Here is a 16,903-nt window from a genome sequence, read left to right as displayed (position 1 = left end):
ATGGGGTTGTAGCTTAGCTAATAATAATAATAATAAAGGGATTTTGACGTAAGAAAAATCTATTTCTGGGCGAGAGACCTGAGTCGCCCAGTGAAATGCTCCTTAAGCATCATTTCTAAGGTATATAACTGCTATGTATTACCAGAGAAAAAAGTTGCATAGGAATGCCAGGGTTGAACCCAGCTCGCTCACCTAAATAGGTGTCGGTATATAGTAACTGGGGCGTGAAAACCACTAGCAGAGGTCTCGTGCCATTTAGATATCTCCTCTTCAAATATCCCCGTTACTACGAGGTGCCGTTCTACATCCACTACTGATTGCTACTACCTCTATCTCCACCCACGCCAACTACGTCACTCCTTTCATAGCATCTTCAGTGTTTACCTGTGCGTTCCCTTGCTTGTGATTTTTGGTTGTTTTGGTGCTTTTTTGTACGAGATGTCGGACGTTCAAGCTTCCTCATCCAAGTTAAGTACTAGAACTATGGATTTTGAGTTTTTGGAGGTAGCGATGCCTTTATTTTCTTTGTTTTTAGTGTTAACGAGTTTTTCAGGTTGAGAGTCCCGATTCACGGCAGCCATGCTTGGTTTCGCTACCTCCACATCTTGTTCTTGACGTTTTGCAATTAGTCTACCATACTAATTGTAACTCGTTTTGAACCTTTTTGCATCTGCTCAATTCCGTGTCACATTACACGATGCTTTTATTCAGCTTTCGTGTTTTCATTATTACGGGAACGTATATATATATATATATATACAGTGAACCCTCGTTTCTCGCGGTAGATAGGTTCCAGTCGCGGCCGCGATATGTGAAAATCCGCGAAGTAGTGACACCATATTTACCTATTTATTCAACATGTATATTCAGACTTTTAAAACCTTCCCTTGTACGTAGTTCTGTTAACAAACTACCCTTTAATGTACAGAACACTTACAGCATGTACTACAGTACCCTAAACTAAAACAGGCACAAATATTAAAGGTGATTTTATATCATGCATTTCCTAAACACGCTAAAAAGCACGATAAAAAATGGCAACCAATGTTTTGTTTACATTTATCTCTGATCATAATGAAGAAACAAACTGGAGGTAGAGCTTTGCTTATTACCCAGACATATTTCCCATACTTTTCCCTTAGAACTACATCACATCTTCCTACTTTAGATATATATATATATATATATATATATATATATATATATATATATATATATATATATATATATATATATATATGTGTGTGTGTGTGTGTGCATATATATATATTTATATGTATACACATATACATAAATACATGCATACATATATTTATATATATTACTGTATATATATGGGTTATGGAAAAAATCCGCGAAGTGGTGAATCCGCGATGGTCGAACCGCGAAGTAGCGAGGGTTCACTGTATATATATATATATATATATATATATATATATATATATATATATATATATATATATATATTTTAGGTTATGGGCTTGCTTGCTAATAATAATAATAATAATAATATTAATAATAATAATACAAGTTTGTACAAAATTCAACTCAAAACTCAACTCACATTGCAATCTTGTTCTGACAGTATCCAGTGGGTAGAACGTAGTCATAGCCACAGCTGACCCCTGGGAGGAAGACAAAAAGAAGAAATATTATGGGAAAAGTACAGTACAGTACTCCAGTTGTATGCTGTACTACAGAGCTACATCTCACATGTGGGATTTTGGAATTTGGGCCTCCGAGTCCAGTGCTGCAAGCCCCACTTACTGCCAAGATGTAAATGAGGAAAAGACCTGCCGTAACACTAATTGGCTGGACAATGGGATGGAAGAAAGGAACGGGAAGGGAACTATAGTAAATGGCTAAAAAGGGGGAACAGTTAATGCCCGGTGGGACACTGCAAAGGAGCTGCGTCTCGGGTACACTTTCAAGCAAGATATGTAAACTATTTTATTAACAAGAATACATTAACCCTAAATACCCTTAAATTATATTATTGAAACATATAACATAAAATGGCAGATGTAAAAAGATACAAGACAGTCTTGAGATGATTTTATAGGGCCTATTAAAATATGAAAAACAATGAATATCATAAGACTAGCATAAAATACTTGATAACACTTGAGCACAAATCTGATGGAGAAACAGGGACAAGTTAAAGAATAAAAGGACCTCCCTGAGTTTGAAATTTATTACTGTGTTAAGGATGAGCAATAAGAATATGAAATGATGGGATTCAAGGTCTGGTAAGTGTAGTAAAACATAACAAATTTAATGTAAGTTGTATTTTTGGGCTCAAGCCATGTCGTCCTGATGGAAGTTCCTATAGGGTAGCTTCCTAGGGTATATTACAACTACGGCGATATTCCCAGAGAATTTACCTTAAGGTACCCAGAATTCTAACTCCTGGAGCGAATATCCCTAATGAAAGTACCAGGGATATCGCGAAATATCAGAGGACGTATTCTTGACACGCCACATGGCAATCTGCACCCCGAACAGAGATAACACTTCGAAGGGGTCAATTGGCAAGAAAACGAAAACGAGAAAGAAAAAGGAGAGCCGTTCGCAAGGCTCTCTCTTCTCCCGTTTCGTAAACGTGCATTGCGCCGATCCTGGCGCCATCTGTATTCCTTTTTGCGTAGCTTAACAACTCGGTGTTTTTTCCTGTGTTTCTCGCAAAATCTTGGATTTAATAGCTTTATTATGCTTTCTCCAACTTCGTCTGCCTCTGATAAGTTGAGTATTATTTCTTTTATGTATAAATGTAGGCTCTTGGTAATTTTTATAGTGATTAATAGTAATAATCTTTGTTACAAGAGCCGTTGCCTACCGGAGGCGTCCTGGACGCTGTTGCTCGCTAGGTATGAGTTTTAGTTAGCCAGAGCGACGTTCCCGGCTGTTTTGCTTTAATAATTTTAGCTATTTAGCTTTACATAGGATTTCCTTATTCGTGCTTTTAGTATTATTTGTTTTGGCGAAGTATTCGCCAATTCTGGCCTACGCTAGACCATGTAGCCTAGTCGTTGGCCCTAGTACTTTCCTGCAGGATTTTTGGATTTCCGAGTTTTAAAATATTATTGAAGCTTTAGGCAGTTTTATACATTTAAGATTATATTGATTATTTCCAAGATAGTATACGAGTGAGTTTCGGTGATTTAGGTAATCGATTCTCTTGGTGCCTAGGCTAAGTTGCCTATGGAGCCTTAGTATACTTTCTCATACTCCCCGGTTGCTTTCTTTTCTTCGGAGAAGGTATGCAATCCCTTTCCCTCTGTTTAAGCCTTGGGCTTAACCCTAGTGGTTTATCTGAATTAACTTTCGATACAACTATATTGGGGTGTTACTGTACCTTCCTGTTCCAGTAAGTCTGGCTTCAGAGAGGGGCAGAACATCAGAGTTTTTTAGTCTGAGTCTGTGTTTGTCTGGCTTAGGGTAGAGTCTCCCTCGCTAGTCTGACGCAGACATAGGAGGCTTAGCCTCCTTAGGTCACTCCCGAAGGTTTCTGTACGAGATGATTCCTTCTTTTGTGATCAAGCAGACTAGTTCTTGTTGCTGTTCTCGGTGGGAGGATAAGATCCTTTCCCTGGGAGTAGCAACACCTTCCTTGCTTTGGTTCAGTGGGGGTTGGCAAGTATTGCTGGCCTCCCTCCTTGGATCTCCCTTAGGCTAAGATGAGTTTTCTTGGGTGCGGGTGATTCTTTACTAAAGCAAGGTTGGTAGGACCCTCTTTGTCCCTTCCCCCTCTGTAATGGCCTAGCCGTTACAGTACTGTACGTCATTCTACATCTGGACCTAGTATAGGTTAGGATGTGGAATTGACTCAGTCCCTTGCCGGCCGGCAAAGGTCTTCTGCTTTGAGTGCTGCCCGGACCTCCCTTGGTCCCTCATCCATGTCTGTCTGTAGAGCCAGACGGCATTGGTCAGGAAGCCTGAATTAGATTCTCCCCTTCCTTATATGCACTCTTTCGGATTGCCGGGCTTGGAGGTAGTATACTCTCTTATCCTGGCATCCATTCTGTTTCTTCTAGTGCTGTACCCGACCCGGCTGCCGGCCTATGTGGCCGGCAGCCGGGCAGTCGAAGTTCTCTGGTTCTTTTGCTGCTGGCCGGCATCGGTTGTTTACCTTTGCCGGCCGGCTATTGTCACGCCCTTGTCTGCCGGTCGCTATGAGCGGTGGCCGGCAGCCGGGTGCTACCTTGTGTAGTTGTCGGCCGGCAGTCATTGCCGGCCGACATTGGCTGTTGCCGGCCGGCACATGCATTTGAACCAGCGTTCTGCCGCCTTATAGCTGTTAAGTAGTAAACTTTAAAGCTAGTTATGGTGTGTGCCGGCCGGCGCATTACCTTCTATACTGTACCAGTATTCTTCAGTATAGCATATACTGTAGGGAGAAAACTATAGTATAGTATTGGTACAACACTGTGTTTTCTAACACTTTTGTGTTGTCTTGCACAGCCCTTTGGTGTTGCCTTACAGATAAGAAAGTGAGTTCTTTCTTGTCTATTATCCGGTATTTTAAAATCATATCTTAGGTAGGAGCTCCACCTGTTTCCTCTGGAAATTTTTCATTGGTTACTCTAGGACAGATTAACCATACGATTTTATTATCTGGAAGGCTGCAACAATTGGTTGTGCGGGAAACACAAGTGTGTGTCTTTCCTTTCTGATTTGTTATGCTAAACTGTGCATATCCAGTGATACGTAGTTCACTTGATACTCATGGAAATTTCTTCTCTTTACAGGAGGACCATCCGAAGTGCGGAAGTGTTTTCTGCAACGTCCGCAGTAAGAACTTCTGCGGACATGAGTTATGTAGGAGGCACGCAGCATGCGCTGTCTCCAAGGGTGATCTCCGGTATTGGGACCCTCAGGTATGTACCGTGTGCTCTAACCTGATTACTGAGGCTTTTGATTCCCCTAGGACGGCGGAATCAAGGGATATAGCAAGGGAGAATCTTCGTACCTGGGTAAGGGGCTTCCAGAAGAACACCTCTGGACCTTATCTTCCAAGTGAGAAGATGAGGGCTTACCTTTTCCCTAGGGCATCAGCTGATGCAGTGATTCCCCAGCCTCAAGAGGAGATCCCCCTAGTTCAGATCCCGGTGGATGCTGAAGTCGCGGTCGCCTTGCAAGACATCCAGTTGGACGACAGGATGTCAGACGTGTCCGAGCGTCTGGAGGAAGACCTCCTGGCAGAAGGCCAGGATGAAGATCAAGCCCCAGACATTGTAGAGGAAGAGGCCGACGAGGTGTCGGCTGCTCCGGTTCAGATCCCTGAACCTACTCCTTCAACATCGTCCGCTCTCCCAGTAGAGCTGGGACAGGCCCTCTCCTCCATTGTTGGAATGATCCAACAAATGCAGAAGGAGAATAATGAGAAGGCGGCTGCAATGGAACTGCAGATGCAGAAGCTTGCAGCATCACGTGGGCCCTAGAAAAGGCTCAATGTGAAAGACCTTCCCTTGTGCTCAGATGCTAACCCGTGGAGATATGCTGAGCACATGCCGATGACGATTGGAAAGATCGTCATGTCGAATAAGTTGGGTTCAGTTCCCCTAGAGGAGGTGGAATTCTGGCCCAGCAAAGGGTCATATCCGGACTGTTATGTCCGGTTGAGGAAGGAACCAGCTTCAAAGGAGGAGACAGAGCCGAAGGAGGTCATAGTGATGGACCATGCTAAGGCTCAAGCTTTGGTTTCATCTTCGATGAAAGAGAGGGGCTTCACGAACTCAAAGGTAGCTGCATTGAGTAAGAAGCTCCCTTCCTTTGTGTCCTCTCCTGCTAGAGCCTTCCCCTTTTTGCAGAAAGGGTTTGCGGTTGTGTTAAAAGCAGTCGAGGCTGGCAAGCCTTGCCCCTCCTTGGAGGAGTGTAAACCCTTGTCGCTGGCCCTACCTATGGACCACAAGGACTGGAAGGACGTCCATCTTACCTTCTCAGTCGGGAAGTTGGAGGCTGATATTGCCGGACATCAGTTCGGTGAAAACCTCCCTAAGCTGTCTGACTTTCTTTTGCGGAGAGAGCTCGAGACAAAAGAAAGACTGGCTGCCTCAATGTCTCTTCAGACCACTCTTGAGACGATGGCAAGTGACCCCAAGGTCCATGAAATGTTCATGGTAGTGGCCAAGACTCATCTGGCCACAGTGACGAAGGATCTTTACAGCTTCGTCAGGGCGAGGAGAGCTTGTAGGGAGTTCGTGTTCACCTCGGCTACGGTAAGGCACGAGCCAAGGAAACTAATCTCCTCCAACATTTGGGGCAAAGACCTTTTCCCTAGCGAATCGGTCAAAGAAGTTGTTGATAAGGCCGCCACGGAGAATAGAAACCTTCTCCAGAAGTGGGGCCTGTCTATCAAGAGAAAGTCTTCCCCGGATGAGGGTCCCAAACCAAAGATGAAGACTAAGAGGACTAGGCTACCGTCTCGGCCAGCCAAGCCATTTAGACAGCAACAGCAACAGCAATTGCCGATGCCTTCAGTGCCCCAGATGGTGGCACAAACCCCGACCACATTCCAGTGGGTACCCCAGGCCGTGTCGACACAGTCCCCGGCATTCAACCCAACGTTCGAAGGGCAGTCAACTTCCTTTTGAGCAAAGCCTAGAGGAGCAGCCAGAGGCTCGTCTAGGCGCCCCTCAAGGGGAAGGGGATTCAGGGGTGGTCGCGGTCAGGGAGGCAAGACCTCAGGACAGCAGTCCAAGTGAGATGATACCGGTAGGAGGGAGACTTCAAAGTTTTCGGGATCGGTGGACCTTCGATCCCTGGGCCCACAGCCTACTCAAGAATGGACTGGGCTGGAGCTGGTACAGCACTCCACCCCCGTGCCCTCGGTTTTTCCAACACTCCACCCCCGTTCTGGAGGAGTACATCCAAGAACTGTTGGAGAAAAAAGTGATCCGAAGGGTGAAGTCCATCAAATTCCAAGGGAGGCTGTTTTGTGTTCCCAAGAAAGACTCGGAAAAACTCAGAGTCATTCTGGACTTGTCGCCACTCAACAAGTTCATAGTGAACTGCAAGTTCAAGATGCTAACACTGCAACACATAAGGACCTTACTGCCCAAGAAGGCATATACCGTCTCCATAGACTTGTCAGACGCCTATTGGCACGTTCCAATCAACCGTCGACTCTCCCCCTACCTAGGGTTCAAGCTACAACGAAGACTATACGCCTTCAGAGCCATGCCATTCGGGCTAAATATAGCTCCAAGGATCTTCATGAAGCTTGCGAGCTTCAACCTTCAACCTTCCCCATGCTGACAATCTCCTTCCACTCAGGGGGGTCAGCTCCTGAAGTTCATTTAAGGTAACACCTCGGTGCCCACACTGGCCATCAAAGCGGTTAGTCTGGGATATCGGCTATCATGAAGCCTCGCAATCCAGAAGGGCCTGAACCTAGGACCTGCTACTCCCGAGTTGGCGATAAACTCAGGGACAAACCCAAGCATTACCTCTCTCCATCCGCGTGAATGGGAGACTTCACAGGAAAGACCACGGAGTTCACTTACTCTCTTGGCTGAGGTCAAAGCGAGAAGGAAAATGACAAATTCGCAGATAATTTGTATTTTTCCTAACTATACAAACCTTAGCTATTTACATAGGGGTAATTACTTTGGGGTAGCTGAAGGACGGCCCATAAGAATTTTAACGAGGGTTTACTACCCCACCGCTAGTTAGCGGGGGGTACGGAGGGGTAGCTTGCTACCCCTCCCCCTCACACACACAGTGAATGCTTCACTTTGCTTAGAGGTAGGACTTATCCCGGGGGACAGGGCTGGCGGGCAAATATGTGTAAATAGCTAAGGTTTGTATAGTTAGGAAAAATACAAATTATCTACGAATTTGTCATTTGTTCCGTAACTTAAATACAAACCACGCTATTTACATAGGGTGACTCAACCCTTAGGAAGGGTGGTAAGTCCCTGCCATACTGGCTTTGGCTTGCCCGGGGACTCCATATTCGAGTGTTTACGTACTCAGACAATAGGGAGTCCCTGCTCCTCGCTAGCATGCTGTGAAACTGCTGCGGCCTACGTAAGATGTGTGCTAAGGTGAAAACTGACTCGTCCTAGGAAGTTGACCTGGAGTTCTTCAGATGGAAATCTAGGCTAGGACTCTCCCAATACCACCTCGTCAGGGTATGGGGACATGACAGTATTACACTTAATACTAGGAACACAAGGAAGCATGGTTTACCTGCAGTGGTTTGAGGTCAGCTGTGCAGAGAACCTAGGATGCTGCTTTCTCCAAGGGAGGAGAGGATGAAGAAAAGAATAAGGGCCAGACATACCTTTTCATTCATGCAGACTAAAACCGGGTAACAATGCCCTCAACCTTCTGCTACTTATCCATTAAGGAGCCTGAGGTTTAGACCAGCTGTTGTGCAGCCACCACAGGGCCGATAGAAAATGTATCGAGATTCCTATGGGTCACGTCTTGCAGGTAGTGGGCTGTGAAGGTGGTCTGACGCTTCCACACCCCAGCTTGCAGGACCTGCGTCACTGAATAATTTTTCTTGAAGGCCAGGGACGTAGCTATGCCCCTGACATCATGCGCTCTAGGGCGACGTGACGGAGAAGGGTCAGGATTCAAGGCTAGGTGTATTACCTTGCAAATCCAGGCTGAGATGGTATTCCTGGTGACCCTTCTCTTCGTTTTCCCAGTGCTCACGAACAAGGCTTGAACCTGGGGACGAACTGCAGCTGTTCTCTTAAGATACAACCTCAGACTCCTTACTGGGCAAAGTAGGAGATGGTCTGGGTCATCTGTTACAGAACGGAGACTCGAAATCCGGAAGGAGTCGAACCTTGGGTCCAGCATTCCCGGGTTCTGAGTCTTGGCGACAAACTCAGGGACGAAGCTGAACGTTACCTCCCCCCATCCCCTTGAATGGGCGACGTCGTACGAGAGACCATGAAGCTCACTGACTTGCTTGGCCGAGGCCAAAGCTAGCAGGAACACCGTCTTCCAGGTAAGGTGGCGGTCAGAAGCCTGGAGTAAGGGTTCGTAGGGAGGTCTCTTAAGAGACCTGAGAACTCGAACCACGTTCCAAGGAGGACTCGCTTCCGACTGAGGGCAGGTAAGTTCGTAACTCCATATGAGGAGAGAAAGTTCCAGCGAGGAGGAAATGTCCATTCCTTTAAGCCTGAAGGCAAGACTTAAGGCTGAGCGATAGCCTTTCACTGCCGAGACTGAAAGGCGCATTTCTTCCCGCAGATAAACGAGGAACCCCGCTATTGCTGGTAAAGTGGCATCGAGGGGAGAGATACCCCTTCCACGGCACCAACCACAGAAAATTCGCCACTTCGCCTGGTAGACTCCTGCGGATGACTTGCGCAGGTGGCCAGACATCCTGTTCGCAACTTGTTGCGAAAATCCTCTCTCTGTGAGGAGATGCTGGATAGTCTCCAGGCGTGAAGTCGAAGCGAAGCTTTGACTTTGAGGTAGATGTTGGAGTGTGGTTGTTTGAATAGCTCGCGACGTGGAGGGAGCTCCCTCGGAATCTCCGTGAGGAGTTGAAGAAGGTCCGGGAACCATTCTGCGTGATGCCATAGCGGAGCTATGAGGGTCATTGATAGATTGACCGATATTCTGGTCTTGTTGAGTACTCTCCTCATCAGACAGAACGGGGGAAAGGCGTACACATTGATGTTGTCCCACCGTTGTTGGAAGGTATCTTGCCAGAGAGCCTTGGAATCCGGGACTGGGGAGCAGTACAGCGGGAGCTTGAAGTTCAGCGCTGTAGTAAGAATCCATAGTCGGGGAACCCCACAAAGTCAGGACTTTGTTGGCTACTTGAGGATCCAAAGACCACTTGGTACTCACTATCTGCGTCGCTCTGCTCAGACTGTCGGCGAGCACATTCCTTTTGCCCGGAATGAAGCGAGCCGCTAGTGTGATCGAGTGGACTTCGGACCATCTCAGTATTTCTACTGCAAGATGGGATAGCTGTTCTGAAAAGGTACCTCCCTGCTTGTTGATATAAGCCACCACTGTGGTGTTGTCGCTCATCACTACCACAGAGTGACCTGCCAGGACTTGGTGGAACTTCTAAAAGTGCCAAGAAAACAGCCTTCATTTCTAACAGGTTTATGTGAAGGTACTTTTCTGATTTTGACCACAGGCCTGAGGTCCTGTGGTTCAGAACATGCCCCCCCCCCCTTCTTTGATGCATCCGAAAACAACATCAAGTCTGGGGGGAGGACGAGAAGATCCACTCCCTTTCGTAGGTTCTCGTCTGCCACCCACCACTGGAGGTCCGTCTGTTCCGGCTGTCCCATAAGGACCAGGATGTCCAGGGAATCGTGTCCTTGATTCTACCGAGACTTGAGTCGCCACTGGAGAGATCTCATTCTGAGGCGACTGTTGGGAACCAGACGGACCAGGGAGGAGAGATGGCCGAGGAGACGTAACCACGCTTGGGCTGGAAGTTCTTCTCGTGTGAGGAATGGTCTCGCGACCTTCCTCAGCCTTGCTATCCTGTTGTCTGATGGGAAGGCTTTGTGGAGATTAGTGTCTATGACCATGCCTAGATATACCAGTCTCTGAGAGGGCTGCAGAGAGGACTTCTCGAGGTTTACCACGATCCCTAGATCTTGGCAAAGCTCGAGAAGCTTGTCTCGGTGGCGAAGAAGGGTAGCCTTCGAGTCTGCTAGGATCAGCCAGTCGTCCAGATAACGGAGAAGACGGATGCCGATCCTGTGAGGCCATGATGAAATCAGGGTGAACACCTTGGTGAACACTTGAGGTGCTGTGGAGAGACCGAAGCACAGTACCTTGAACTGGTAGATCTTGTTGTCTAGGCAAAATCTTAAGTACTTCCTTGAAGACGGGTGGACTGGGATCTGGAAGTACGCGTCCTTCAGGTCCAGTGTACACATGAAATCTTGTGGTCTCACTGCAAGCCTGACCATGTCTGCCGTCTCCATGCTGAACGGAGTCTGTTTGACAAACCCGTTCAGTGTTGAGAGGTAGATGACTGGTCTCCAGCCTCCAGACGCCTTTCTTACAAGAAAGAGTCGACTGTAGAAGCCTGGGGACCCGTCCACAACCTCTTGGAGAGCGTCCTTCTTCAACATGGTCTGGACTTCTACCCGGAGGGCCTGCCCCTTTACCGATCCCATGGTAAGGGAGCTCAATGACACTGGATTCGCTGTCAGGGGAGGTAGAGATGAAATGAACGGGACGCGATAACCCTGACCGATTACGGAAATCGTCCAGGTATCTGCCCCGAGTTGCTGCCACCTTGTCGCGCAACTTTGTAGGCATCCCCCCACTGGTGGACATGCAGGGGGACTGCCAATCCTAGCGTTTACGGCCTCGGCCGTTTCCTCTAGGATTTTTACCTCCTCCCCTGGAGGACTTCTTGCCCCTTCTGCCCTTGGCAGGAAAGGGCTTAGACACCTTCGGCTTCGCTGCTGTTGTCTTCTTTGTGTCCTTAGCTGGACGGGGCTGCTGGGCTGCTGGAGGTTTGTAAGGCCTCGATGACAGGGCCTTGTGGATGAGGGAGTTCTGATTGGACTTCCTCCACCTCTCAGCGGCTAGCTCCACGTCCTTCGGCTCAAACAGACTTTTACCGAAAACGGAATATTGTCTGAGCCTGCTAACATCGGAACTGGGGACCTTCTGGTGAAACCTCTCAGCCACTGCGTCCCGACGCTTGAGAATCGTGTTGGCCCACAAGCTCGAGACTTGGTGGGCCAGAAACTCAATGGTACGAGTGCCTGAGAGCAAGAATGTCTCCAGTGCCTTCCTGGTACTTTCCTTGGACAAATCCTCAGAACGTACCAGGATGCCCAAAGACGCCAGCCAGATGTCAAGCCACGAAGTTGCCTGCATGGCACACTTCGCAACTTTCTCCTGGCTTAGGATCTCAGTTGCAGAATAGGACACTTGCCGGTTGGAGAGCCTCTCTAGAGGGACTCCCCCAGTGAGTTTTTCCACAGAATGGTGAACTGGAAGACCCAAACAAGTCTCCTCTAAGATCTCAAAGTACCTCCTCTGATGTACTTGAGGAGGAGGGAGGAGCTTGTTACCGGCGCTGGATCTATTGGAGGAGGCAAGCTCAGAGAGCTGACCCTCGACCTTGTCTCTGGCACTCTTCATCCCCTGTGACCAGGGCAAAGCTGCACTGGCCCTAGAGGGTTTCTGGGTGCCGTAGATTCGGTCCAGGACCGTATCCTTTCCCTCACGAGGAGGAATCTCAGGGTCTGGAATCCCGTTGAGGTTCCTCATGAGGGTCAGGACTTGCCAGAACGCATGCTCTGACTCTTGGTGCTCTCCTCCTGAAGGACTGGCAGCAAAGTCTCCCGTCCCCAGTGGCTCTTCCTGGGGAGACTCGCGGATGTTCTCCAAAGGTCTATCTGGTTCCTGTCTGGTCCTTGTGGAAGACTTAGGGACAGTCTTCGAGTCCTTCGGTTCCCTCCTGGGAGGGATACAGGACTCCAGCAATGATGGATGCAAGACTTTCCCCACCTCTATACGAGAAGACTTCTCAGGAAGAGGCGGAGTTTCCCCCATTGGTGCTATGGGGGAACGGACCGGCTCTTCCGACTCTCCTGATGGTGGGTAATACTCATCCGCAGGGGAGGGAGAGAAAGTCTGAGGAGGGGAAGGAGCCTTACGCAAGGATTTGCGAGGAGACAGGATAGTCCTTAGAGAAGTTACCACGGAGGGGACTCCTCTCTTCCTCTTCAAGGGGGAGGAAGCTGCCACTGATTTGTGGCCCAAGTCAGAGAGAACAGGCTTCATAGCCTGCATAAGAGCTCTGACAATGGTACCAAACCAGGGCTGCTGACTGACAGTCGCGCTGTCAGATACTCCCTCTGGAGGGAAGGGGATCGTTCGATCCCTTGGAGGAGTCGACAAACGAGGGTTCGCCTGATAAGCTGAAATTGAAGAAAAAGAAGAGTCCTTAGACCTGTCCGGAAACCTCCCTTCCTCCGACGAGCGAGCTGTTCTGCGTTTGCGGGGAGGGGAACGCGATGATGACCTGTCCGCCTGTAACCATGTTGCACCTCATGCGTGATCGCGTTGGCGATCGGGGCGCCGATTACACTGGTGATCACGTGATGAGCCCTGTTCTGGGTCGCGCGTGAAGGAATCGTGCGCAGCAGGATTTTCGCGCTCGCGTGTGAGCGTGCGAGACTGAGGGCGCGGGCGCGTGTAGGAGATGGCAAGGGCGTGTGGCGCACAGGAACTGGCTTATGAGGCGGGGTTGAAGGCTGGATGCGAGGGCGCACAGCAGTCTGATGTGCTACTGGTGGGCGCGAGTGCGCAGCAGTACGCGGGCGCGTGTCTGCAAAGATAGGGCGCGGGCGTGATTGCGCAGCCTGATAATAGCGCGAGGGCGTGATTGCGCAGCCTGATAATAGCGCGAGGGCGAGTTTGCGCGCAGGCGAGCGGTGCGTAGGTTGCGCAGTTGCCTTAGGCGATCGTGAGATAGCCGGCCGAACAGGTTGCGCAGGTGCCCTAGGCGATCGTGAGATAGCCGGGCGCGCAGGAGATCGTGCGCGGGCATGGCGCACATCAGGATGTGGGCGCACAGGTGTGCACTGCTGCGATGGGCGCGCAGCAGGAATCGAACGCGTGGGTGTGCGCTGTCGGGTTGGGCGAGCATCGCGCGCAACTGGAACCTGGCGCGCAGCTGGAACCTCGCGTGAAACTGGAACATTGTGCGCAGCTGGAAGGGTGCGCAGTCTGGAAGGTGAGTCCAGAGGTACCTGTGAGCGCCCGTGCGCTAGCTTAGGAACCTCCTGGACTGCGCGCTGAGATGTAGAAGCGCGCTGGCTCGTTGGCGAGCGCATGTGCGCTGTGACAGGAACTGCGCATGATTGGCGCACATCACTCTTTGTAATAGAGGAGTGTTGGGGGTCTAGAGGCACCTGCGAGCGCCTGTGCGCTAACCTAGGTGCCTCTTGGACAGCGCGTGGATCAGGAACTGCCGGGCGCTTGTGCGCAGGCGAGCGCGTGTGCGCAGGTGGACGCGGACGCGTTAACTCAGGAACTGCTGATGGGCGCTGGCGCGCCAAAGGTTGTGGGCGCGCAGGGGAACCCTGGCGCGTAACTGGAAAATTTGCGCGCATGCGAGCGCAGTGGCGCCAAGTCAGGATCAGCAGCAGCAGCAGAAGGGCGCGCAGGTATAACCTGGCGCGTAAGGGTTTGATGTGCAGTTTTGCGATCATTACCCTTGTGCCCCGAAGGGACCGGTGCCTGCGCAATGACAGGATTTGTCGGCACATAAAGCGCATCATCCTTGAAGGGTGACGGCAGGTCAGCATGTCTAGAGGGTGACTGGTTACAGGGTCCCAAACGACGACCATCCTCCGACGGGGATCGCGAACGATCTCTGGAGAGGTCTAAGGTGGTAGCCGGCAGGAACGGTGAACGGCGAGTTGTCTCCTCCGCAGAGGACTGCGGGGATGACGAGCCGAAGAGGCGCCTCCTAACTCCCTTGTGAGGAGAAGGAAGGCTTCTACGGCGAAGGGGAGGATGAGCCTTCCGCCTTATACGCCCACGAGGGGCCGTTGGATCAGCAATCTGACCTTCATAAGGCCTCTGCAGAGGAGTCTCTGTTAGTGAACTTCCCCGAGGGGGAGAAGCACTTGCAGGAGAGACCGTAGGACTTAGTTCCTCCCTCGAAGGATGTTCGGAGGGGGAAACTAAGCCTTCAGCTACCTCAGGAAGAGCAACAGGCACGGGTGTTTGAACAGAAACACTCGATGCCTCCGTCACAACAACGTCAACTACAGACAGGGGATCTATCCCTGCTGTCGTTGGTGATTGTTTGACAGCTGTACCAAGTTTGATCATATCAAACAGGGCTTCCTTGGAGGGCGAACCCTGAAGCCCCAAGGAAGCCCAAAGCTGTAATAAATCAGAATTATTAACAGTTAAATCAGAAATATTATCCTCCTCCGGGGGAGGAGGGGCAGCTGCCTCGCTATGGGAGGCAACTACCTCTCCCGCACCCCGGGATCGGTCAACAGAAACACGGTCTACGCTACCACTCGCCGGTGTGACGGTCTGAACGATCCCCCGGTCTCAGAATTCTCCTTGACATTGTATAATGGTTCTTTTCCGCCATTAGCTCGCTTCGCTCGCATGAAAATGATATTTTGATTATAAAATAAATTTTTGAATATACTTACCCGGTGAATATATAATAGCTGACGTCTCCGACGGCTCGACAGATTCCAAAAACTCGCGAGCGATCGCCATGAAGGTTGCGGGTGTGCCCACCAGCGCCGACTATCGGCCAGATACCGCATATACTTGTAAACAGCTCCAGTTCTTCTCAGTCCCCTAGGTCTCTATCGGGGAGGAAGGGAGGGCCTTTAATTTATATATTCACCGGGTAAGTATATTCAAAAATTTATTTCATAATCAAAATATCATTTTTAAATATTAAACTTAGCCGGTGAATATATAATAGCTGATTCACACCCATGGTGGTGGGTAGAGACCAGTATTAATACAATAAAGGCGTATATGCTTAGAGTTTTTGACAATTATATCATAACAAAACCCAATTAAATATAGGTACAGTGAACCCTCGCTACTTCGCGGTTCGACCATCGCGGATTCACCACTTCGCGGATTTTTTCCATAACCCATATATATACAGTAATATATATATATATATATATATATATATATATATATATATATATATATATATATATATGTATGCATGTATTTATGTATATATGTAGGTATGTATATGTGTATACATATAAATATTCAGTATATATATATATACACACACACACACACACACACATATATATATATATATATATATATATATATATATGTATCTAAAGTAGGAAGATGTGATGTAGTTCTAAGGGAAAAGTATGGGAAATATGTCTGGGTAATAAGCAAAGCTCTACCTCCAGTTTGTTTCTTCATTATGATCAGAGATAAATGTAAACAAAACATTGGTTGCCATTTTTTATCGTGCTTTTTAGCGTGTTTAGGAAATGCATGATATAAAATCACCTTTAATATTTGTGCCTGTTTTAGTTTAGGGTACTGTAGTACATGCATTAAGTGTTCTGTACATTAAAGGGTAGTTTGTTAACAGAACTACGTACAAGGGAAGGTTTTAAAAGTCTGAATATACATGTTGAATAAATAGGTAAATATGGTGTCACTACTTCGCGGATTTTCACCTATCGCGGCCGCGACTGGAACCTATCTACCGCGATAAACGAGGGTTCACTGTACCTGGTAAGGAAGCTGACTCTGACGATTACTCTGCCTTATTAGTCCGCTTTCCTCACGAAGCCCAGCCATCCTCTCAGGATGCTGAAAGACTCCCAGGAGCTGTTATATCCAGGGCGACCACCCATACAACAGGACCTCATCAAAACCCTTAATCTGGGCGCTCTCAAGAAACGACATTTGACCACCCGCCAAATCAAAAAGGATGCGAAAGACTTCTCAGCCTTCCGTACAACCCAAGACAAGATTAAAAACATTTCAAGAGAAGATTAAAAGGGTATTGGGATTAAGGGAATGTAGTGGTAGAACCCTCACCCACTACTGCACTCGCTGCAACGAATGGACCCAGTGTGTAGCAGTCCTTATAAAGAGTCTGGACGTCTTTTAAGTAAAATGAAGCGAACACCGACTTGCTCCTCCAAAAGGTCGCGTCCATAATACTTCGCAGAGATCCGTTTTGCTTAAAAGCCACGGAAGTTGCTATCGCTCTTACTTCGTGCGTCTTGACCTTAAGTAAACAACGATCTTTTTCACTTAAGTGAGAATGAGCCTCTCGGATTAAAAATCTAATAAGATACGATAAAGCATTTTTAGACATAGGCAATGAGGGCTTCTTAACGGAGCACCATAAAGCCTCAGATCCACCTCGTAAGGATCTGGTACGAGCTAAATAGAACTT

The 16,903-nt window shown here is 48.5% G+C and overlaps 1 protein-coding gene across 1 annotated transcript in view; it reads right to left on the bottom strand.

The window, feature by feature from the left end:
• PMP34 (Peroxisomal Membrane Protein 34) overlaps positions 1-16,903 on the bottom strand; it is a 104,108-nt gene that overhangs the window by 78,585 nt on the left and 8,620 nt on the right. Inside the window, exon 2 of the mRNA XM_068360122.1 lies at positions 1,565-1,625. Coding sequence (XP_068216223.1) covers positions 1,565-1,625 — 61 coding nt within the window. The remainder of the gene's footprint in view (positions 1-1,564; positions 1,626-16,903) is intronic.

The sequence above is a fragment of the Palaemon carinicauda genome, chromosome 36, assembly GCF_036898095.1.
Source record: "Palaemon carinicauda isolate YSFRI2023 chromosome 36, ASM3689809v2, whole genome shotgun sequence".
NCBI classification, from domain to species: Eukaryota; Metazoa; Arthropoda; class Malacostraca; order Decapoda; family Palaemonidae; genus Palaemon; species Palaemon carinicauda.
The sequence above is the reverse complement of the archived record's forward strand: the minus strand, read 5'-3'. Positions and strand labels throughout refer to the sequence as shown.